The sequence below is a fragment of the Muntiacus reevesi genome, chromosome 12, assembly GCF_963930625.1.
Source record: "Muntiacus reevesi chromosome 12, mMunRee1.1, whole genome shotgun sequence".
NCBI classification, from domain to species: domain Eukaryota; kingdom Metazoa; phylum Chordata; class Mammalia; order Artiodactyla; family Cervidae; genus Muntiacus; species Muntiacus reevesi.
In genome coordinates, this window is record NC_089260.1 from 21,585,013 (window position 1) to 21,610,216 (window position 25,204).

A 25,204-nucleotide genomic window follows, 5' to 3' on the forward strand; every position below is an offset into this window, starting at 1 on the left:
CAGCATCCTGCCTGACATTATGTGTTCAACAAATTATTTTGAATGAGAAAATACTTCTATAAATGAAGTTCAGTTGAGTGTGGTTTTATGAATAAAAATAGTCCTAGATTCAAATAATTGCAGATGTTTAATGCTTGGTGATCTCTTGTAGGTCTATTGAGCCATGCTCCAAATGAGCATATGTAAAACTTCTTGTTAGAGGTCACTCCACAGAAATGATTTAGTCAGAGGCATTTGCTTCTATGTGGAGGAAAGGCTCAAACCTTGGTTCTGCACGCTGATCTCTGAGTTTGTGGAAACTACGCTCTTGAGTACTATCAGCCAGTCTGCCTCCCGACTTTCTCTCCTTGCTCTCTCCCTTGTTTCCTTCTTCAAGATCTGGCATTTCTATATCCCACATTCATGTTGGAAAGGGAAAGATCCAAGGAAAGGCGAGAGGAATTGAAGAGAAGAATAACACATACACACACACACATATGTGTGTGTGTATATATAGAAATATTTTACAAGTTGGAGAATGTGAAGGCACCAGATTTTCTAGTTTGCAATCACTGTGTATAATTTCACATCAGAAAGTTCTCTTCAGAGAAAATGCTATCAACCAAATGAAAAGATGGAAATTGTTTTGGAATGTTCAGAATGCCTTATACACTTCATGTTCTTAGAAAGAAAAGTTTATATTATTTCATATGCTAATAATGACTTGACATATTTAATCAGATTAACCAATTTTTAATTTTAATTTATTCAGTAACAGAATACTTTCTCTGAGGAATGATTGTCAGGGGCTGTTGTGAAGAGGGAAGAGGTGGGGGACATTCCAGTGTTTTAAAACCATGTATCTTTGATTTCTTCTATCTGAAATTTGTGGGGCAGAAATGTAAATGTTTATTGTGAACTCATAATCAAACAATAATTTTGCCACTCTTCTCCCTGTATTGCTTCCCCAGTGTTTTGTTTGTTTAATCTTTCCACCACCTTGCCTCCTTCAAAACTCACCCTGTGACCCCATCCTTCAGGCATTCATATTCTGCTTCCCCAATTGACTGGCAGCTAATCTTATAAATGAATCCACTCTAATGGCTGCTGATATCTATGACACTGGTGCTTGAAGACTATCCTTCCACCTAGTTAAGTTGTTAAAGTTTTTAAAAAGAGGAAGTCTGATAAAGTGAAATCAATGTGAGAGGCTCAGAAAACTAGGGTTGCAATCCTACAAAGCTACTAATTTTGTAACTTAAATAAATTACTTCAGCTTTGAGTTAAAGTCCAATGCCTATGATGGTAAAATGATAAAATAATCATCATAATAATGCCTATTCTACAAAGTTACTAATATGTGTTATAAAGTAAAATATTATGAATGTGCAAAAATTATTGTTTCTTTAAAATAATCATTTAACCCAAAACAGTGAACATACACACACATTTATAATTTCTGCAACCCTACCAGGTAAAAACATTGTGGGGTAATCTAGAATGTTCCCTGTAGAGTGATAATAAATGCACGCAAATCACTATTACATGGAAGAAAATGGTAAAGAAAAAACCTATTAGAGCCAAAATCAAATACTCTGGGAGTTCAAAGGAAGAGATCACCTCTGATTTTCTGCCACGCAGAGGCTATATGAGTCAGGGAAATGTTTATAAGGAAATGAGAGATAGACTTCAAAAGATGATAGATTTTATACATAACACTGATGGTGAGTATTTTGGGTCATTTACCAGAGAGCTAAGGCCTTCACAACACAGAGAGATGGACTATATGCACCTCCCAAAAAGTCAGTGTCAAGGAGGCTACTTTTGGCAAGATTACTCTGGTCTGTTATGTGTAACTTAAGAGTATATACAACTGTGAATATATACAAGCATTAGTAAAAGACTCCAGAATTATGAGTAAATGACTGCAGCTTGCTTGATCTTTAGGAATTACGTTTTTTAAAGTATATTATCTGAAACCAAAAATATCTTCAGCAATGAGTTCAAGGTTTAGAAATAAAAACTTTGTGCCTATATTATAGCCTTCATAGTAAATCTTTCTGTAGACTAAAGGCATTTTCAAATTAAAAAATATATACATATATTGGTGGGCTTCCCTGGTGGCTCAGATACTAAAGAACCCGTCTGTAAGGCAGGAGACCCAGGTTCAGTCCCTACATCTGAATAAGTCCCTACATACTGGATAACCCAGTCCAGCAGTCTTGCCTGGAGAATTCCATAGATAGAAAAGCCTGGTGGGCTGCAGTCCATGTGGTTGCAAAGAGTCAGACACGACTGAGCAACTAGCACTTAACATACATATATTGTATTTCTTGAAGAAGCCATAAAATAAGAGAATTAAGTGGCAGATATAGATAATGCATTCATGGTTAGTGCATAAGATTTATTCTCCCCAGTTTGGGGACCCACATCAAGGCTCATGTACTCGGACATGTCCAACTCTTTGCCACCCTTTGTATTGTAGCCCTCCATGTCCTCTGACTGTGGGATTTTTCAGGCAAGTGTACTGAATTGGGTTGCCGTTTTCTTCTTCACGGGATCTTCCTAAACTAGGAATCAAACCCACGTCTCTTGTGGACTCCTGCATTGTGGGCAGATTACATACCTGCCAAGCCATAAAACACTTCAATATTATATGTGCTGCAGTAGCAATAGTGTTAGATGTGAACTCAAGTATCCTCAGATTTATATTCATTGGTAACATGTTAAATTTTTACCCTCTTCATAATTGTTTTCTATTTCTTTTAAAAAATGACATTTGTTCTCAGAATTAAAAAAAAAAAGTAAAACATGCAATGGAATATCACTTTTAGAACAATCTTCTGCAGTCTTCTTTGACTGAGAGTAATTGGCAGTGTACTGTTACTTCCTTGAAGTATACTAAAGGGTTTCACAATAATGCTGGAATTCCCAGGCTATTTCTTCATTTGTCAAATTATTTTGCCATCCTTTGATTCTCTCATATTGTGATCTAAAAAGTGACCTCCCCATCCCCACGTGGAGCTTCATGTAGATTCTTCCTTCCAGGCAAAACTCATCCTAATCACAGTTGATGTTTAAGAATGTTTACCTATTAAATCTTGTCAATACATTTTCTTTCATGTCTGTCTATACCATCTCACAATGTTAAAAGCATGACTCTATCTGGGTTCAGTTCAGTTCAGTTCAGTTGCTCAGTCATGTCTGTCTCTTTGGAATCCCATGGACTGTAACACACCAGGCCTCCCTGTCCGTTACCAACACCCAGAGTTTATTCAAAATCATGTCCATTGAGTCAGTGATGCCATCCAGCCATCTCATTCTCTGTCATCCCCTTCTCCTCCTGCCTTCAATCTTTCCCAGCATTAGGGTCTTTTCAAATGGGTCAGTTCTTTGCAACAGGTGGCCAAAGTATTGGAATTTCAGCCTCAGCATCAGTCCTTCCAATGAATATTCAGGACTGATTTCCTTTAGGATGGACTGGTTGGATCTCCTTGCAGTCCCAGGGACTCTTAAGAGTCTTCTCCAGCACCACAGTTCAAAAGCATCGATTCTTCAGTGCTCAATTTTCTTTATAGTCCAGCTCTCACATCCATACATGACCACTGGAAAAACCATAGCTTTGGCTAGATGGACCTTTGTCGGCAAAGTAATGTCTCTGCTTTTTAATATGCTATCTAGGTTGGTCATAACTTTCCTTCCAAGGAGTAAGTGTCTTTTAGTTTCATGGCTGCAATCACCATCTGCAGTGATTTTGGAGCCCAAGAAAATAGTCTGTCACTGTTTCCACTGTTTCCCCATCTCTTTCCCATGAAGTGACGGAACAGATGCCATGATCTTAGTTTTCTGAATGTTGAGTTTTAAGCCAACTTTTTCACTCTCCTCTTTCACTTTCAAGAGGCTCTTTCATTCTTATTCGCTTTCTGCCATAAATGTGGTGTCATCTGCATATCTGAGGTTATTGATATTTCTCCCGGCAATCTTGATTCCAACTTGTGCTTCTTCCAGCCCTGATGTAATCTATATATAAATTAAATAAGCAGGGTGACAATATACAGCCTTGCCGTACTCCTTTTCCAATTTGGAACCAGTCTGTTGTTCCATGTTCTAGCTGTTGTTTCCTGACCTGCATACAGAGTTCTCAAGAGGCAAGTCAGGTGGTCTGGTATTCCATGGTCTGGTATCTGGATTAGTAGATGTCAGCATGCCTCATAAGGCATGCTCAGTCACTCATTCATGTTTGATTCTTTATGATCTTTTGGACTGTTGCCCACACAGGTTCTTCTGTCCATGGAATTTCCCAGGCAAGAATGCTGGAGTGGGGAGGGTTGCCATTTCCTGCTCAAGGGGACCTTCCCCACCCAAGGATTGATCCTGAGTCTGAGTCTCCTGCATTGGCAGGCGGATTCTTTACCAGTGAGCCATCCAGTTGGCTCCCGTGTACCTCACAAGGCAGTGATCTTCAAGTATCAGCAAGGACTGGGAAAAGTTCCATTGTGGGCCAAATATCTTCTTCTAAATTAATAAACGTAACTATGAGAAAACATGAAATTTTGACAGACAAAATAAATGTTGCCTAAGATTTAGAACCTTAAATATCAATGAGGTCTGTGCTTTGCTTAGTCGCATCTGACTCTTTTCGACCCCATGAACTGTCACCAGCCTGGCTCCTCTGTCCCTGGGGATTCTCCAGGCAAGAATACTGGAGCGGGTTGCCATGTCCTCCTCCAGGGGATCTTCCCAACCCAGGGATCGAACCCAGGTCTCCCGCATTGCAGGTGGACTCTTTACCATCTGAGCCACCAGGGAAGCCCAAGAATAATGGAGTGGGTGGCCTATCCTTTCTCCAGGGGATCTTCCTGACCCAGGAATCACAATGAGGTCCACCGGTGTTCTATATTAAATATGCTTTAAAAGCTATTCCTGGCTGCTTTTTTGTCGAATAGGAGCTTGCGGTTGATATTTGCCCAAAGTTTCTCCATTAGAGTTTGTCCTCTTGGAGAAAACATGCCCCTCTGACCAGCACTCTGCAGGCCCTGACCCTTCTACGGACCCCCTGCCGATAGAGACTTCTGACTTCTGCTCCTCCGCTGCTGTTTCCTGCGTCTGCTCACCCAGACCTCTCACAACCAAGGCTGTTCCTCCCTAACTGTACCTCCCAAAGCATACCCTCCCTCTGTGTCTCAGGATTTGAATCAGGAAGTGGTGGTGGGTCGGACTGCGACAAGGAGTGGTGTATGAAAGGTCAGAGGGTGTTCTGGCAGCGAAGAAGCCTACTGTGCCAGGTTTCTTGAGCGAAAGCGTGCCAACTCCCCCCCCCCCCGCCCCTTTCAGCAGCTGAACAATGTCCAGAAATTGCAGCTCTTCCTTCCAGTGACTTTTCCAAACATTTGCAAGAGTTAGTCACACTCCAGGTGAATGGTTTCAGACACCTGGGATGAGCTAGGTTTTGCTTCATATAAATACACCATAGAACAAAGGGCAGAATACAGCAGTTTCTTTCTCCCAGTCTTGAACGTGGTCTCTGTGTATGAAACTTATTTTTATATGTGAAGAGGCAGGTAGAGGTTTCTTAGTTATTCCAGATCCCAGTTTTGTTTTTAAAAGCATCTTGAATTGTGTACTTTATTACAAGTCATATTACTGCCTAGAACCATATTTTATCTCTTTTTATCTATCTCAAAGATGATAATTTGTAGGTTCCAGTGGGTCTTAAGATAGAATATTCAGACATATAATAGCGTCAGAATGAATCCTTAACGCCAGCTAGAATAGGAAAGTAAAAGGTTCCTGTATTTACTAAATACATGCCTGTATCTGGTAGCATATGCATGCAAATTTGCTTCTTAATGCTATACACGTTGATTTCTATGAGTTTTTAGAAACTGTAGCCAAAGGGTGTGTTTTGTATTCTTAAGAAATGCAGTGAATTAACTTTGCTGCGTTTCAGACAATTCCAGCGTCTTGTTTTAGTTTTAGGTACTGAATGCATTGCATGAAAAGAGAATGCTTCTATTTTGCCACCGCCATTATGTTATCTTCTCCAGTGCAATTACAAGCTCATTCAGGGCTCTTTGTGTTACACTAATAGCTTCTGATTCCCCACTGTCACCTAGTACCTCTTCATGCACTTCTAATACCATCTGCACTGCCCCTAGCACTTACCTAGGGTGAGCATTTTTCTCTAAGTAGAGACTCATCTTTGGCAAATCATTAATGGAACATCAAAAAGATCCCATCTGTTAGAGTTACATATGGCTAAGATCAGAATTATCAAATATCTCATTTTTTTCCTTTATTCTTTTCTCTTCTTTTTTTCCTTTCTTATCCACACAATAAATGTAGTTGTCAGCAGGATAAGTTCATGCGCCGGATAAGGTCACAATTTCATTTAGTGACAACTTCCAACAGTACGAAGTTACAAGGTTCGATTTATTAAAGAGTCAGAAGGGATAAGATCACGGCTTGGCCAGCCTGATTTATCAGGGTTTGACTGGAGTACTTGAATAGGGAAAGTCGTATTTCAAGTTTATGTTCAAAACTGTAGTTTAGTGTGTGTTATGACTGTATGACTCAAAAATCGAGAAGGAAAATTAGAAAAGGTATCCCTATAAGGCGATTTGTAGCCGTTAACCAGGAAGCATCATTTCCTGTGCCAAACCATGCTTTGAGATGGATCAACGGAGGATAGTATAAATGGCACTATTTGTCTTAGAATGCAGATGAAACATTCTGTTATTAATGCCTGAGGAAACACACAGAGTGGCAAGACTGCAGTTTGGCTGTGAAGATAATCAGCAGTGAAATGACCGTCTAACCCTCTTATGTATCTGGCGGGCAGTTGTCAAATGGTTAAACCATAAAATAGCAAGAGCTCTGCCATACTTCAGCCACCTTGGCTGACTTTGAAAATGTTTTGAGATTTTTAGAATCTTTGAGCGCTTTTTGAACTCAGCATGACTTCAGGGCTGTCCATGTTTGATACCATGATGTATAATGTTTCCCAACCATGAAGAAAATATAAATATGGGTTCTGACGCTATAGCCTTGTGCTGTAGTAAGGCCTGATAAACATTATGAGCTAATTCATGTGGTCTGCTTTAAAATTTGGTTTTATATTTAAAACCAAGTTCAAATCAATCCAAAGTTTATTTTCAGCAAATGAAATAGGATCTTCTGTCATCTCATTTACTTGCAACCATGTTCTTCTATGAAATCTGAGCCTGGAGTTAAGGGATGTCCCATAAATACCATATACATTTACACCATCAACTTAATGCTGAATTCAGTTGAAGCATGATTGCTGATAATTATGCTAAAATATCCACATCTTGTCTGTTCCCCTTTGGTATGCTACAGTTTTCATATACTTTGCTCTTTAATGAGGCATCAAAAGGACTCTATTAAAAAGAAAGCATTGACTTGATAGCACCTTCAATGAAGAAAGATTTGAGGGTATCTCTCTTGATTTTAAGTTTTCTTTCCACAGTAAATTTCTTTTATTTGGACAAAAAAAAAAAAAGTGGGTAGATATCTTAAAAGCTGCAGTATGTTTGGTAGTGATTTCTGACTTAGGGCTTTTTTTTTTTAAGTGAAGCTATCATAAGTCTTTGAGTAATCACAGACTTTTAAAAGTATGCATTATCAAGAAGATAAGAGAAACAGCCCTCAGCACTAACAATATTATCTTTTACCAAAATTGATTAGTCCATCCTATGTGTCTCAAATATTTTGTGTGAACTTACCCAGCATGTTAAAAATATAATTTTAAAATGTGGGCTTCTTTTTGAAGAGTAGCTACAAAAATATGAACTGGGCAGAAAAAAAGAAATCTTTATTTTTTGTCCTGCTCCATGTTTCACACACGAGGTAATGTAGTTAGTACAATAAAATATTGAACAAATGAAATGTATGGTTGTTGTAATACAAAGAATAGACATATATTAAGACAACTTTTTTTTGTCTTTAAAATCAACTTTTAACTGTAGTACAATTAGGTCTATGAACTTATGAAAATTCTCATCCAATCCATGATGTTCAGTTTGTATTTCACAATTATTGCATCACAAACTATATTAATTGCCATAGAATAAACAGAAATAAAAAATACATCTGTAGTTCAAGATGCATATAATCCTGTTGAGGTGAAAGGAGTTATCAAAGGGTAACCACTAGGGGATAATTAAATGCAAAACTGTGTGGACTGTAAATGTTACGGGAGAATTAGGAGAGGAGAATTCAGTTTATTTTACAGTTCAGAATTGTTTAGTGAAAGAGAATAACTTTAATCTTGCAACATTAGTAGGATGTATCAGGGCAGCCAGGATGATATTGGGTCTGCCAGGTAACCACAACAAGTCTCAGGAAGGTGTCGGAGTTAAGCTAGATGAGGCGGAAGGTGTGATTAGGAAGGGTTATTTGAATGGAGAGAAGAAGAAATTCTGGAGAGCAAATAGGCAGTCAGGCAGAGTCTATGGAGCAATGCTGTTGTGGTATTAGGATTCAGGCATAGATGTTCAAGTTGCATGGTCTAAAGGAAGCAGTGAAGGGACTTGCACAAATGAATAATGTGATGAAAGTGGAGTTTAACTAAGTTTATCTTGGCAAGGATTTGGAGCCCAAATCAGAGCTGCAGAGTGAACTGAGGCTGGTCAGTCATCTCCATCAGAATTGATAGAAAACAAACAAACAAACAAACAAAACTGGGAAATGCTGATAAGGAATGTGAATCCAGGAGATATTTTAAAGAAAGGTAAACATCAGGATATGGAGAATGTTTTGGATAGAGGTGTTAAAGAAGGAGTGTGACCACAGGCCCTGAATGGTTAGATGTGATCCTGAAAGTATGTGGACAGGCTCTTAGAAATGCTGCATCTTCTCTGTGGTGAAATAGTAAATGTTTATTAGGTACTTTACATGTTATCTGAGTGAATCCTCACAGCAACCATATGAGAAAGATATTGTAATTACTTTTTGGTTTGAAGAAACTGAAGTTCAGAGGGTTAGGGACTTTCTCAGGATCACATAACTTGTTCCACTTTTTTCCAATTTGATTTTGAACCTACTCTGATCCATGTGCTGGCCTCCTATTCTAAAACACTCCTTTCATCCCAGACACCCATGGTCTCCATCTCATCAAAAGGAATTTTCCCAGTCCTTTTCTTACTTACATAAATTTTCAGGTTACTTGATTGATCCTTCCTCCCTTAAATGCTCAATCAACCCATTGGATGCTATGGTAACATGCCCAGTTTCTTCCCTATTTTCTGTTTTCTAACACTTCTCTTAAATATTCTGTGCCTGCTCCTCCATTACTCTGCCTTTTGAAAATTCTTGGAACTCTACCCTCAATCTTATTGTTTTATCATGTTACACTCTCTTCTGGATCAACAATTCTATGAATTTTATTATCATATACAATTTGGTCTTAATGAATAAATGCCATTTATCACTCTAGTCAAGACCTTGCTTCCAAATCACAGGCTTGGCCACCTACCCATCCCAAATCACCTCTTGTCTTCCTTACAAAGTCACTTTGGCCCCAATATTTCCAAGCTATAAATCATCATCTTAACCTTAAATCCTTTTTTTTTTTTTTTTTTCCTGTGTGCCTTATCTCAATAGGTATATGGCCATTGACCCATTTGCTCCTGCCAGATACCCAGAACATCATTGCTGGATTTTTCCTTTCCTTATTCCTAAAATCTAAGTTCAGTTCAGTTGCTCAGTCATGTCCGACTCTTTGCGACCCCATGAATCGCAGCACACCAGGTCTCCCTGTCCATCACCAACTCCCGGAGTTAATTCAAACCCATGTCCATAGAGTCGGTGATGCCATCCAGCCATCTCATCGTCTGTCATCCCCTCCTCCTCCCGCCCCCAATCCCTCCCAGCATCAGGGTCTTTTCAAATGAGTCAAGTCTTCGCATCAAGTGGCCAAAGTACTGGAGTTTCAGCTTCAGCATCAGTTCTTCCAGGGAACACCCAGGATTGATCTCCTTTATGATGGACTGGTTGGATCTCCTTGAAGTCCCAGGGACTCTCAAGAGTCTTCTCCAACACCACAGTTTGAAAGCATCAGTTTTTCAGCACTCAACTTTCTTCACAGTCCAACTCTCACATCCATACATGACCACTGGAAAAACCATAGCCTTGACTAGACATTACTTTGTTGGCAAAGTAATGTCTCTGCTTTTTAACATGCTATCTAGGTTGGTCATAACTTTCCTTCCAAGGAATAAGTGACTTTTAATTTCATGGCTGCAGTCACCATCTGCAGTGATTTTGGAGCCCCCAAAAATAGTCAGCCACTGTTTCCACTGTCTCCCCATTTATTTCCCATGAAGTGATGGGACCAGATGCTATGATTTAGTTTTCTGAATGTTGAACTTTAAGCCACCTTTTTCACTCTCCTCTTTCATTTGCATCAAGAGGCTTTTTAGTTCCTCTTCACTTTCTGCCATAAGGGTGGTGTCATCTGCATATCTGAGGTTATGATATTTCTCCCGACAATCTTGTTTCCAGCTTGTGTTTCCTGCAGCTCAGCGTTTCTCATAATGTACTCCGCATAGAAGTTAAATAAGCAGGATGACAGTATATGGCCTTGATGTACTCCTTTTCCTATTTGGAACCAGTCTGTTGGTCCATGTCCAGTTCTAACTGTTGCTTCCTGACCTGCATACAGTTTTCTCAAGAGGCAGGTCAGGTGGTCTGCTATACCCATCTCTTTCAGAATTTTCCACAGTTTATTGTGATCCACACAGTTGAAGGCTTTGGCCTAGTCAATAAAGCAGAAATAGATGTTTTTCTGAAACTCTCTTACTTTTTCGATGATCCAGCAGATGTTGGCAATTTGATCTCTGGTTCCTCTACCTTTTCTAAAACCAGTTTGAACATCTGTAAGTTAATGGTTCACGTATTGCTGAAGCCTGGCTTGGAGAAGTTTGAGCATTACTTTACTAGCGTGTGAGATGAGTACAATTGTGCAGTAGTTTGAGCATTCTTTGGGATTGCCTTTCTTTGGGATTGGAATGAAAACTGACATTTTCCAGTCCTGTGACCACTGCTGAGTTTTCCAAATTTGCTGGCATATTGAGTGCAGCACTTTCACAGCATCATCTTTCAGGATTTGAAAGAGCTCAACTGGAATTCCATCACCTCCACCAGCATTGTTCATAGTGATGCTTTCCAAGGCCCACTTGACTTCACATTTTAGGATGTCTGGCTCTAGGTGAGCAATCACACCATCATGATTATCTGGGTCGTGAAAATCTTTTTTGTACAGTTCTTCTGTGTATTCTTGCCACCTCTTCTTAATATCTTCTGCTTCTGTTAGGTCCGAACTATTTCTGTCCTTTATTGAACCCATCTTTGCATGAAATGTTCCCTTGGTATCTCTAATCTTCTTGAAGAGATCTCCAGTCTTTCCCATTCTGTTGATTTCCTCTATTTCTTTGCATTGATCACTGAGGAAGGCTTTCTTATCTCTCCTTGCTATTCTTTGGAACTCTGCATTCAAATGGGAATATCTTTCCTTTTCACTTCTCTTCTTTTCACAGTTATTTGTAAGGCCTCCTCAGACAACCATTTTGCCGTTTGGCGTTTCTTTTCCATGGGGATGGTCTTGATCCCTGTCTCCTGTGCAGTGTCACGAACCTCCATCTATAGTTCCTCAGGCCCTCTGTCTATCAGATCTAGGCCCTTAAATCTATTTCTCACTTCCACTATATATTCATAAGGGATTTGATTTAGGTCATACCTGAATGGTCTAGTGGTTTTCCCTACTTTCTTCAGTTTAAGTCTGAATTTGGCAATAAGGAGTTCATGATCTGAGCCACAGTCAGCTCCCGGTCTTGTTTTTCTGGCTGTATAGAGCTTCTCCATCTTTGGCTGCAAAGAATACAATCAATCTGACTTCAGTATCGACCATCTGGTGATGTCCATGTGTAGAGTCTTCTCTTGTGTTGTTGGAAGAGGGTGTTTGCTATGACCAGTGCATTCTCTTGGCAAAACTCTATTAGCCTTTGCCCTGCTTCATTCCGTACTCCAAGGCCAAATTTGCCTGTTACTCCAAGTATTTCTTGACTTCCTACTTTTGCATTCCAGTCCCCTATAATGAAAAGGACATCTTTTTTGGGTGTTAGTTATAAAAGGTCTTGTAGGTCTTCATAGAACCGTTCTACTTCAGCTTCTTCAGCATTACTGGTTGGAGCATAGACTTGGATTACCATGATATTGTATGGTTTGCCTTGGAAACAAACAGAGATCATTCTGTCATTTTTGAGATTGCATCCAAGTACTGCATTTCGGACTCTTTTGTTGACCATGATGGCTACTCCATTTCTTCTAAGGGATTCCTGCCCACAGTAGTAGATATAATGGTCATCTGAGTTAAATTCACCCATTCCAGTCCATTTTAGTTCGCTGATTCCTAGAATGTTGACATTCACTCTGGCCATTTCCTGTTTGACCACTTCCAATTTGCCTTGATTCATGGACCTAACATTCCAGGTTCCTATGCAATATTGCTCTTTACAGCATCGGACCTTTCTTCTATCACCAGTCACATCCACAAGTGAGTATTGTTTTTGCTTTGGCTCCGTCCCTTCATTCTTTCTGGAGTTATTTCTCTACCGATCTCCAGTAGTATATTGGGCACCTACCGACCTGGGGAGTTCCTCTTTCAGTATCCTATCATTTTGCATTTTCATACTGTTCATGGGGTTCTCAAGGCAAGAATACTGAAGTGGTTTGCCATTCCCTTCTCCAGTGGACCACATTCTGTCAGTCCTCTCCACCATGACCCGTCCGTCTTGGGTGGCCCCACACGGCATGGCTTAGTTGCATTGAGTTAGACAAGACTATGGTTCTGTGATCAGATTGGCTAGTTTTCTGTGATTATGGTTTCAGTGTCTGCCCTTTGATGCCCTCTGACAACACCTACCCTCTTACTTGGGTTTCTCTTACTTTGGACGTGGGGTATCTCTTTATGGCTTTACAAGAGGAGATACCCCTCATCCAAGGTAAGGAGTGGTGGCTGCACTTTGCTGGAGCAGCCATAAAGAAATACCCTAAAATCTAAAAATAATACTAAATCCTATGGCTTCAACTTCCTAAACCTTATGGATTACATTTCCTCAAATTTATCCAGGCTCCAAGTTTGTTTTGTTTGTTGCTTTATGCCTGAGTGTAACTAATAAATATTAGTAGAATAAATGAATGAATAAACTAAGGAATGGATGCAAAAAAAGAATGAGTAAGCAAATCCAATGAAAAGGGAACTTTGCTTTCTTTATTTTGAAATCTCTCATCTTTTCAAATCAAACATTCATTTTATGATAAGCTAGTTCTAAGACCTGAGTCTTTGGCCCACCATCTCAGTGTTCTTTCTACCTCTCATAATATATTACATCTGGAGAAAGAAAATCATGGTGTCATGGACACTGTATTAAGTAGGAAGTGACAAACCCCTTTAACAATGACAAACCAAAGGTTCAGAAAACATAGAATTTATTCATGGCCATCAGCTGACTATTTGATGGAGGAACTAAAATATAATCTTATTGTAGTATATGGTATTTCCTCTATTTCATGACTCTTATTAGTCTTTGAAAAAATTAAAAATATTATACTCAAAAGCAACATGTGTGCTAAATGAAATAAAGCTTCCATCATATTTCTGTTGCTATCATTAAACTATGTAGGCACGATAGTGTATAAATGCTAATTATTTCACAATGTACTTGCAGTTTTCTGAAAGTAAGTGTTAGTCACTCAGTCGTGCCCAACTCTTTGCAACCCCATGGACTGCAGCCCACCAGGCTCCTGTGTCCATGAGATTTTCCAAGCAAGGGTACTGGAGTGGGTTGCCATTTCCTTCTCCAGGGGATCTTCCCAACCCAGGGATCAAACCCAGGTCTCCTGTACTGCATTTAGATTCTTTACCAACTGAGCTACAAGGGAAGCCCAGTTTTCTGAAAAGCTGCTCTGAATAAATGAATATTTTTATTTAACTGTTTCAGAAGCAGAAAGAATTTCACAAACCTCAAAATAATGTCTAACATCTTGATAGACTAGACAGGAGACAGATTTGCCTGAGATCTGTCTGTTTGTCTAACAAAGTTGAAGAGATTGACTTGAGAGCTTGAACAGTTGCTGGACTTTCTGTTATAGCCCTCTTTAAGAGCTGATAAACCTATTTTTGTCCTGCTTAATATTTTAATGCATAGTCAAAGACACCTCGGAAACTGGAGATATTTGGGTATCACTTCATGATTTGCCCTAAGTTTGTAGTTCTTAATCCATTAAAAGACAGACCTACTTGTAAATCCACAGGTATAGATAAGAAGTCACTGTTTGACTGAGTCTGAACCCTTTTCAAATGAAAAATGTCAGTGGAAGAAAGAGAGGATGAATTACATTTTTAAAGGGTTTTCAAAGATTTTCATGATTCCTCTGGTATCACTTGAAACATGACATGACATTTTTTTTTTAGTATGTAAAAACAACAAATTATTTAGGCATTATTTTTATGCAGAAAATAATATTCTTAGCTGAAAGATTAAAAAGTATTTTGTCTTTAAAGGGTAAATTGTAAGGAAATTGTTTAAAATGTTAAGTATGATTGAAAAATAAGAACTATCAGATAGAAATTAAACAGGTTCTTTTCAAATAGAAAAGTTATCTCCAAAATTTAAATAACTGCATTATCAATGTGAAAATGCAGGCATATGATAAGGGATATCTCCCACTGAGCCCTTTTTGATGTCATAACAGATTGTTGGCTACGCTCTATCTTTGAGGATTTCCTATACAAGTCTCTGATTTCAACTCATTAATCAAAAGGTTTGTATGAGTTTGAAATATATTTTCAGGGGAAAATCTCAGAAATGGGTTTGTCATTCTGCATGCAGAAAACAAGTTATTATTGTTCCATATTTCCTGAACTCCAGGTAGGCTTCGGAGTTCGATACTTTTAAGCAGTAATATGTTATTTAAAGCAAGTTTTTATTTATAAAGCAATATTTAAGAAGCTCAGACTTACTGAATCTTTTTGGGTCCATTTGCCTCATTACAGATCATCTTTAGCTACTGATACATAAGAATGAAAAACAAGGGAACTGTATGTCTGTCTTCCTTTAATAAGTTTAATGAGTACTTCCATTTTTATTGTAATTGACAAATGAGAAAGGATGGATGCATGAGAAGGAAGGATGGTGGTTTAGTTCTTGAATTTAAATTTTTATGTTGAACATGGAATTCTTATTTCCAGTACATCTTCATCATTCAGATACAGATACATTTATGTTCATAATGGACAAAATTTAACCATTACACAATATTTTAGTGGATTGTTGTTTATATATATTATTCTGGTTTTGGGGCTGAGCGGCAAAAGCATGGAAAAGGATGTCTGTCTTGTAACTATTAAAAGGAGGTAATACAAAGTAGATAAATAAGATATTGAATTCAGGTTGATGGTATTGCTTTCATTTAAAAAATTATTGAAATATAATTGATTTACAGTGTTGGGTCAGTGTTAGATATACAGCAAAATGATTCAGTTTTATATATATATATATATATATATATATATATATATATATATATATATATTTGTGTGTGTGTGTATTCGTTTTTAGTCTTTTCCACAATAGGTTACTACAAGATACTGAGTACAGTCCCCTCTGCTATACAATAGTAGATCCTTGTTGATTATCTGTTATATATATATATAATAGTGTTCTTGTTTCTTTCTAATTGAAGGATAATTACTTTAAAATGTTGTTGGTGTCTGCCATCAAACAAAGTGAATCAGCTACAAGTGTACTTATATGAAGGCTTCCCAGCTGGCACTTGTGGTGAAGAACCCACCTGCTAATGCAGGAAACTTAAGAACTGCAGGTCTGACCCCTGGGTCAGGAGGATCCCCTGGAGGAGGGCATGGCAACCCACTCCAGTATTCCTGCCTGGAAAATCCCATCGACAGAGGAGCCTGGAGGGCTACAGTCCATAGGGTCTCAAAGGACTGAAGTGACTTAACATGCACACACGCATACTTGTAACCCTCCTTGTAGAACCTCGCTCCCATCCCACCCACCCCCAGTTTCACCCCTCTGAGTCATCACAGAGCATCAGACTAAGCTCCTTGTGTTACATGGCAACTTCCCACTAGCTATCTATTTACATATGGTAATATATACCTTTCCCTGCAACTCTCTCAATTTGTCCCACCCTCTCCTTCCCCCTCTGTGTCCTTAAGTATATTCTCTACATCCGGGTCTCTATTCCTGCTCTGCAAATAGGTTCATCAGTACCATATTTTTAGATTCCATATATACATGTTAGTAGTGTGATTTTAATCTCCAACTCCTAATTTATCCCTCTTCTTTCTTTCCCCTTTGGTAACCATAAATCTGTTTTCTATGTCTGTGAGTCTATTTCTGTTTTCTACATAAATTTATTTGTATCGGTTCTAAGATTCCACATACAAGCAATATTATATGATATTTGCCTGACACTTCACTTAGTATGATATTCTCTAGATCTATTCATGTTACTGCAAATAATGTTATTTCATTCTTTTTTATGGCTGAGTAATATTCCATTGTATGTATGTACCACATCTTCCTTACTCATTTGTCTGTCTGTGGATACTGAGGTTGCTTCCACATCTTGGGTGTTGTAAACAGTACTGCTGGTGCTAGTGGTAAAGAAACCGGCTGACAGTGCAGAAGATGTAAGAGATGCAGGTTCAGTTCCTGAGTCGGGAGGATCCCCTGGAAAAGGAAATGGCAACTCACTCTAGTATTCTTGCCTGGGAAATCTAATGGACAGAAAAGCCTGGCGGGCTATGGCCCATAGGGTCACAGAGAGTCAGAAATGACTGAAGCGACTTAGCACAGTGAACAATGGCGTGCATGTATCTTTTTGAATTTTAGTTTTTTGGGGAAAAGGAACCCTCCTACACTACTGGTGGTTGGAGAAGGAAATAGCAACCCACTCCAGTATTCTTGCCTGGAAAACCCATGGACAGAGGAGCCTGGAGGAGTCCTCTGCAGTCCTGCAGAGGAGCCGTCTGCAGTCCATAGGGTTGCAGAGAGTCGGACATTACTGAGTGCACACAGCAACACACACTACTAGTGAGAATGTAAATTGGTGCAGCAGCTATGGAAAATAGTATAGGTGTCCCTTAAAGAACCAAAAATAATGTTACTATAAGATTCAGTGATTCCACTCCTAGGCATTTATTTGGAGAAAATTATAATTTGAAAACTCTTTTCCTATGGTGTTGCTTTTAAAAGCATCAAGATTAAAGCTATGTATTTAAATTTAGTTATTAACTTGATGGGAAACTAAGGTCAAATTAAAGCAAATATTTCATATCACCTACCATGACTTATTTATGATTTGCAAAGTGTAATTACTGAATTCATTCTGATTTTTAAAAACATTTTATTTTGTATTAAGGTATACAAATTAAGCCAGTTAACAACGTTGTGATAGTTTCAGGTTAACAGCTAAAGGATTCAGCCAGACATATATGTATCCATTCTCGCTCAAGTTCCCCTCCCATCTAGGCTGCCACATAACATTGAACAGAGTTCCATGTGCTTTAGAGTGGTTCCTTGTTGGTTATCCATTTCAAATATAGAACTGTGTAATAACGTGTTTATCCTAAAATCTCACATCCTTCTCCCCCTCACCCCCTTGCAACTGTAACTTCATTCTCTAAGTCTGTGAGTCTTTTTGTTTTGTAGTAAGTTGATTTGTATAATATCTTTTTAGATCCCAGTGTCATACTGAGTGATGCAAGTGACTATATTCTGTTCTATTTAGAACTTTCCTTAGCTATCTATAATATATAGGTTAACATTCATATTTTTTCCTATTCCATTTCTTCCATTTTCAGGCCTGGCCTTGAACAGGTTGAGATAAAATTCTATTTTAAAAATAACAAATTATATTATTATGATTAATATTTTGAAATATTAAAAAATTTAGTGTAATAATATAGTATGGAAATAATCCCAGAACATGAATGTCATAGATTTAATTACTTAAAGAGAAAGTCTCCAGTGCCTGATTGAGATTTTTTTTATTTATTTATCCCAAACAATGTTTAGGTTTAATGGCCATTCTTTGATGTTTTGAAGGCTTCATTTATATATTTTTTTATTAATCCATTCATTTATTTCTTAAGTGAGCATTTGATTGATCCCTACTGTATGCCATTGAATACTGTCTTTATTTCCTATTTCTATATAATGATTGCAAACTAATAATTGGGAAGGAATAAAGGAGAATATCAACATAAACTGCCTGTTTTTGAAGGGTTTTTGTCCAAACTTGTAGCATAAAGTCTTGCCTAAAGTACCAAATATAAAAGCATAATGACTTTGATTGAATGTTATTTTTTTATTTGGGAAAACATACACCTCCACTGTTTGCACATGTAGTTGTCCTATCCACTGAAACTAGTAGTAACTTCTGGAAATTGCCAAGCACTTAAAAAAAAAACAACTCTCCATGTTGTTCACAAAAGTCTTGTATCACTGTAGTAGAGTTATGGCCCAAGGTATATATCTTTTTAGGAAGCCCAGGTGGCACAGTGGTAAAGAATCCGCCTGCCATTGCAGGAGACACAAGAGATGCAGGTTCAATCCCTGGTTCAGGAAGACCCTCTGGAGTAGGAAATGGCAACCCACTCCTGTTTTCTTGGGCTTACCTGGTGACTCAGCTGGTAAAGAATCTGCCTGCAATGCAGGAGACCTTGGTTCGATCCCTGGGTTGGGAGCATCCCCTGGAGAAGGGAAAGGCTACCCACTGCATTATTCCGGCCAGGAGAATTCCACGGACTGTATATAGTCCATGGGGTTGCAAAGAGTCGGAAGCAACTGAGCAACTTTCACTTCACTTCACTTCATATATATCTTTAATTGCAATGTTTTCCTTACATTGGTGACCAAATGTAGGAATTTTAACTCTGAGCTATGGTCCTAATGTTTCCTGTCTGATTTTACATTGTATCAGTGCTTTTTGAAGGTGTATTCTCATTTCTGGTTCTTATTTACTGAATAGAATTGACTACAGTAGACGTGTGTGCATGTATGCTCAGTCACTTCAGTCAGATCTGACCCTTTGCAATGCTACGGACTGTAACCCACCAGGCTCCTCTGTCCATGCAAGGAGCAATATTCTCCAGGCGAGAATATTGGAGTGGGCTGCCATGCCCTCCTCCAGGGGATCTTCCTAATACGGGGATGGAAATCGAGGTCTGCCTGCGTCTCCTGCATTGCAGGTGGATTCTTTACCCACTGAGCTGCCTGGGAAAGCCCTACAGTAGACAAGTGTGCAAAACTCAAGAAAGAAATTGGACTAAATGTGAATACAGTTAAAAGGACAAGTTTTATTATTCTCCCAGGATACCAAGATCAGTTGAGATGAACATAATCAATTCTTGTTATATGAATCCTGAGAATATTGTGCTTGTAGACCAAACACACACAAAGAGTCAGCTGTTGGTAAAACACAAGTGAAAGTACTTAAACGCTCATGTGTTCATTGTCTGCAGGAGAGCTGGAGGTGTTTCAGAAAGATGGAGAGCGAAAAATTCAGAGTCGGCAGCAACTTCCAGTGGGAACCACCTGGGGACCATTCGCTGGGAAAATGGACTTGAATAATAATTCCTTGGTATGTGGATGTTCTGAGATGGTTGACTCTTAATATTTTGTCGTAGTACAGAAATTATCTCTGCTTGCTTCCTGGTGAAAACACTAAAAGTAACAGTTTGCTTTTTCTTTTTCATGGACCATAAAACTGGAATATTTTCCAAGTGGTTTGTCTCTGACAGTATTATATGCAGAATTTAGAAGGAAACAGGCTAATCACACTGAACAGTTATTTAGTAAGGTAATTTATAAGGTTGCTTTATCTTCATAGCCAGACTAATATTGTTCATATTTAATACTATATACAAATGCTTTTCTTCTTAAGATGACACAAATTGTCATACATTATGGGTTTACATGATGAACAAGAAATAAACAACCTTGATATTGCTTGGCAATTCTATTTGTACTTTTAAGAGTGAGGATAAGTGATCAGCATCATAATTTTTCTTACTAACTCTTTTGCAAATATTCTGAGCTTAGAAAGTCTACCTGTGGGAAAAATTATATGAATGATTGATTAGCTATCTTAAGAAGTTATGGAAAAATGGAATATTTGATTACATTTAAACTTCATTTCTTAATTCAATATGTTAGTTTCCTATTGCAGCTCCAGCAAGTTACCACAAACTTTGTGGTTTAAAACAATCCAAGTCCATCATATTGTAATCAGAAATGAATCTCTCAGGGCTAAAATCCTCAAGTGTCTGCAGGGCTTTTTATGCTGGAGCTTCTAGAAGGTGGGGACAGATTTTTTTTTTTTTTACTCTTCCATCTTCTAAAGGCTGTCCACAACCCGTGGCTCACGGCTGCCTTCCATCTTCACAACCAGCAATGGCTGACTGAGTCTTTTACATACTTTATTCTGACTCTGACTCTTCTGTATCTCCTTTCCACATTCGGGAACGGTGTGTGATTTCATTGGGCCCACCTGAGTAATCCAGGATACTCTAGCAACTCTAACTCCATCTGCTTTAATTTCCTTTTGCCTAGTAAGGTAACATGCACAAGGTCCAGGAATCAGGACACTAGGACTTCTCCTATTATGCATGATAATACAAGTGACAAAGCTGGGGGATAAAAATATTTTATATTCTTTAGGAGATCCAGAAATTGTATATATATGAAATGGAAGTCCCTCTCTCTAAATGCCATTTATGTAGGAAGAGTTTCATGCCTGCTAAATGACTCTATCTGCATTGAGGTGGTGGGGATGAGGGCGTAAGAACTCCCAGAGGGGTTTTAACAAGTGTACTTGACTCAGCGATGTGGCTTTCCTTTTTCAGTTGATTACATGAAAGAAATCACTTCTTCGGGTTATTACATGAAAGAAACTAGTATGTGCAGATCTCTGCTTATTTAGTGCCATGTAAATGAGAAAGAGGTTATTGATTTAACTAAAAGTAATGACTGGAATAAATAAGAAACATTTGTGTCATCCAACTTTTAAACAGATCCTAGAAGTGTGCTTTTTACTTTCTAAATCCTTGTGTTTATCCGTAAAAGGATAAAGTAGGAGACTTCACATGTATTTAAGAACCAAACAAGCTGACAGACCAGGCTTAATATTTAATAATCTGGGGCAGTGTAATGTGTGGTGGTCCAGTGTACCTGCTGCGGAAGGGGTTTGAGAAGTGGCTCCGCAAACACTGCTGACCTTAGTGGCTGAGTTGTATAGCGGACTGTTCTATTGATTGCTTTGATAGGGTGATGCTAGCTATTATACTGCTTAATCAAGCAAAGGCAAGGGGAAGGTTGTCTCAACATCAAAGGTTGAATTAAATCCTTTTCAAAACCCATTTTATCTGGGCATTTCTCTTGGTACTCTAGCATTGCTTTCAAAACGTTTTAGGCAATAAGATATTTATCTTATTTATCACTGTGTATCAGACACCAACACAAACTTTAGTCATTTGTCTGCTATTTCTTCAAAAGTGTAATGCCACTTAGGTGTCAGCTATTGTTGATGTAAGAAACACATGTTTTCCTTTTTATTATATCAGCATAATATCTCTATGAAAATGTAATTTTTAATTAATCCTTATATCATGATATATATGTAGAATGATGCTTTTTATACATCTTTAGCATATGCTAAATTATGATGTATAGAAAGTAAACCTATCTGTGGAAGTTTAATTTTTCAGTGAAATAATTTCCTGTTTTTTAGACATGATATAATTTTTTTTCATATTTCTGTACCACTCTAAGGTTATCTTATGCCATACTTAATATCATTTAAATAATTCAGTTATAAGTGTGACATTTTGGTATTTTTGGTACCATTTGAAGTGAATGGATACTGTTTAGGGTATCAAAAACCCAGTTGTGGTGAATCATTATTTAATAGAAAATAATCTTAATAACCTAGTTTTCTTCTTTTGTCTTAGAATTTAAACATCTGATTCATGTTATTTCCCTAAATTATAGAATTTTTCTCTATTTTAAAATGTAGCTGCTTCGCTAAAATATACTTAAAAAAAAAGGTTTTTTTGATAATAGTATTTTCTTCCCAGAATTTACTTTTGATTTTATGTTATTAAATAATACTACTAGTAGTACTCTTGGTACTACTGTTACTTCTATAGAATAATTGTCTAAGTTACACTGTGTACTTATTCTTTTCTAGACACTATATGGAGGATTAGAAATGTATTAGCTCCTTTACTCCTCAAAACAAACCTCTGAAGTTGGTCCTATTTAAAATCTTATTTATAGATAAGGAAATTGAGGCTCAGGCCTTTTTATTCCAGAATCTGTGTTTTTAAATACCAGATCACACTCCTTCCCAATAGCATCTGTAACATGATCTGAGTATGATAAAATTATTAGGGATTTCTTTACGTGAATTCTAAATTTATTAAAAGGTTTGGAAGAAAATATGCAGTGATTACAAGCAGGTTCTTTTTTCTTACTTTGGGCAAAATACTTGTTATAATACTTCATAACTATCATGACTAAAGAATTAGATGTTAATTCAAATAGTTCCACAATTTTATTACCTCTTTATAATTTTGACAATCATTTAATATAGGTTTTATATCATGAAGATAAATTTTCTTCATCATACAATATATAATCTATTAACCCTACCTTACCCAACCTGAAATCAAATTTGGAATTAACTCACTCTTTTAAATTGCTTATTCACCAACCAATGTTATGTTACTCTGTTCAAGCTCATGATGTTGTCTCAAGAGACCCAGTAAACTAATTAATCCAACACAGTAATTAATTGAGTCACCATGCCAGATGTCAAATCCTTTTTATATCTTTCAAGTTCCCATCTTGAAGTGCATTAGCAATATGCCACCTTCTGCAGGAAGCCTTTGCAGACCAGGCATTTGGATATATATAGAGAGAACATTACCAGAAATATAGGCTATATGGAAACATCAAAAGAATTGATTTGACAAAACGCTCTTCTTGGAATCATATAACACAATGAACACAGAAATACAGAAAATTTTGTTCACACCTCATTATCTTGTTAGATAGTTTATGTTTAACAGCAGAATATAGTTAATATTTTCATTGGGCCAGGTAGGGTCAAAGTGCTTTACAGGTTTTATATCTCATTTACTTCTTTCATGAGCATATGAGAAGATAATATCCTTTATTTCCTCCTTTGTTTCACATGAGGAAACTGCTACTTTGGGAAGCTGAATGACTAGACCAAGGTCAACTCAATCTGAGTTGAGACCCCCATGTTGCAATCTAACACCATCTTTAGAAATTTTATATATAATATAAGGATAATATTGCTACCTAGCTTGTCAGGGTTTTGCAAAGATTAAATGAGGTAGCATACATGAATTATCAAGAAATACTGATATTATTACTACTCAGTCACCTGTAAAAATGGGTCCATTAAAATCTTTCAAGTTTAAAACTGAAAAGACACACCAAATTAAATAAGTAAAACTATAGACCTTTGGCAGTTGGGGATTTTACATGCCTAAATTTGACTATTTTCCAAGGAGACTGTTTTAGTCCAGGGTCTCCAGCAAAACAGAATAGGGTATGTGATGTGTGTGTGTTTATATATTTTATAAGGAATTGTCTCACATGATCATGGAGTTGGCTTGATGAAAATCTGCAGTGTGAGTCAGCAGGCTGGAGCCCCAGCAGAGCTGATGGTATAGATGAAGTTTGTTATTTGGGGAGGCTAGTCTTTTTGTCCTATTCAGGCTTTCTTCTGATTGGGTGAGACCCACCCACATTATGGAGGGCAGTCTGTTTTACTCAGAGTTCCCTGATTCAAATGTCAGTCTCAACAAAAACACCATCCAAGTTGATACACAAAATTAGCCATCAGAGTTTCCAAAGGTCTGTGGTATATTGTAAGTTTTAGTTTTTTCAGGTACAGTCTTCCACTCCTGTATGAATTGTTAACCAGTAAGGGAGCCTAGCTTTCTTTCCAGCTTCCTACTTCTGTGTCAAGAAATAATTTACATTAAGTGCTATCACAGTGACCCAAATTTCATGTTTTTGAAAGTCTTACAATTTTATTCATTGAAAATATCAAAGGACTATTGACAAGGAAGGAATTTTAAAAATCAGTTTAAATTGTGATCAGTATCTGTTTTGGAGGTGTTTTAGAATTTCTGTATTTATATATTGTGCCTTTGAAGTTCCCCCATTTTCTCCTGAAGACATAGATCTTTGTAAAATGCTAAATCTCTGCTCTGCTAGCCCATGGTAAGTGCTTAATAATTATCAGACAACACCGATTATTTGGAAGGTTGGTGTCTACAATATTAGTGAGATTTGCTCTCCCTCTCTCTTTTGAGTGAATCAGCTTTCAGTAGGTAACTAGTCTTATTCAGCTACCTGCCTGCTGGAATCATGCAACATGCATACTTAATTAAACAGAACATAAATAGAAAGTCCAAGGTTACCTACTACATAATAGTAAACTTATCACAATCTGTTAAATTCAGCAAATGAAATTTGACATAGAAATTTCATTTTATTGATGTCATTCAGTCAGAAGGGAGCCTTGTTTTATTTTACCATGTGGTTGTGATACTGAATTCTACGAACAGAAAATGTATTTATAAAGGGTACTATAGATAAAATTTTATTGATTTAATAATGAAATACTGTGCACATTAAATTCCATCTTAATTTTAAAGGTAGTTATTATCATAGAAATGTGGTTGAGGAAAGAATTAAAGGTTCCTGATCTACATCATAGGGAAATATTAGAATTAATAGATATCTCCATTGCACCCTTCCAGCTCTAACTCTTCCAGTACCAGTCTCTGAGCCCATTCATTGCAAATCTTCAGGCTTCACTTGTGCACACCCTACAGCGACTATATCTCCACCCATACATCTCTAGCATTCACCTATAGTGTCAAAGCTGCCTAGTGGAAACATCTCTGACTTTCTGTTTGAGGACATTTTTTCCAGCCTCAGGAGCAAACTTACTGCAAGCCAGGCAAGCTGTGAAGTGTTGGAGAATTAATGTTTCCAAAAGTAATCCTCAACCAGTGAGGGACAGAAGGTGGTAGATAAATACCCCCCTGCTTCCTTGCCTCTCCATTAGG

General features: G+C 37.7%; 1 protein-coding gene across 1 annotated transcript in view; it reads left to right on the plus strand.

Annotated features, from left to right (window-relative positions):
• ZFPM2 (zinc finger protein, FOG family member 2) overlaps nucleotides 1–25,204 on the plus strand; it is a 499,657-nt gene that overhangs the window by 235,261 nt on the left and 239,192 nt on the right. Inside the window, exon 4 of the mRNA XM_065902735.1 lies at nucleotides 19,553–19,671. Within this exon, the coding sequence (XP_065758807.1) occupies nucleotides 19,553–19,671 (119 nt within the window). The remainder of the gene's footprint in view (nucleotides 1–19,552; nucleotides 19,672–25,204) is intronic.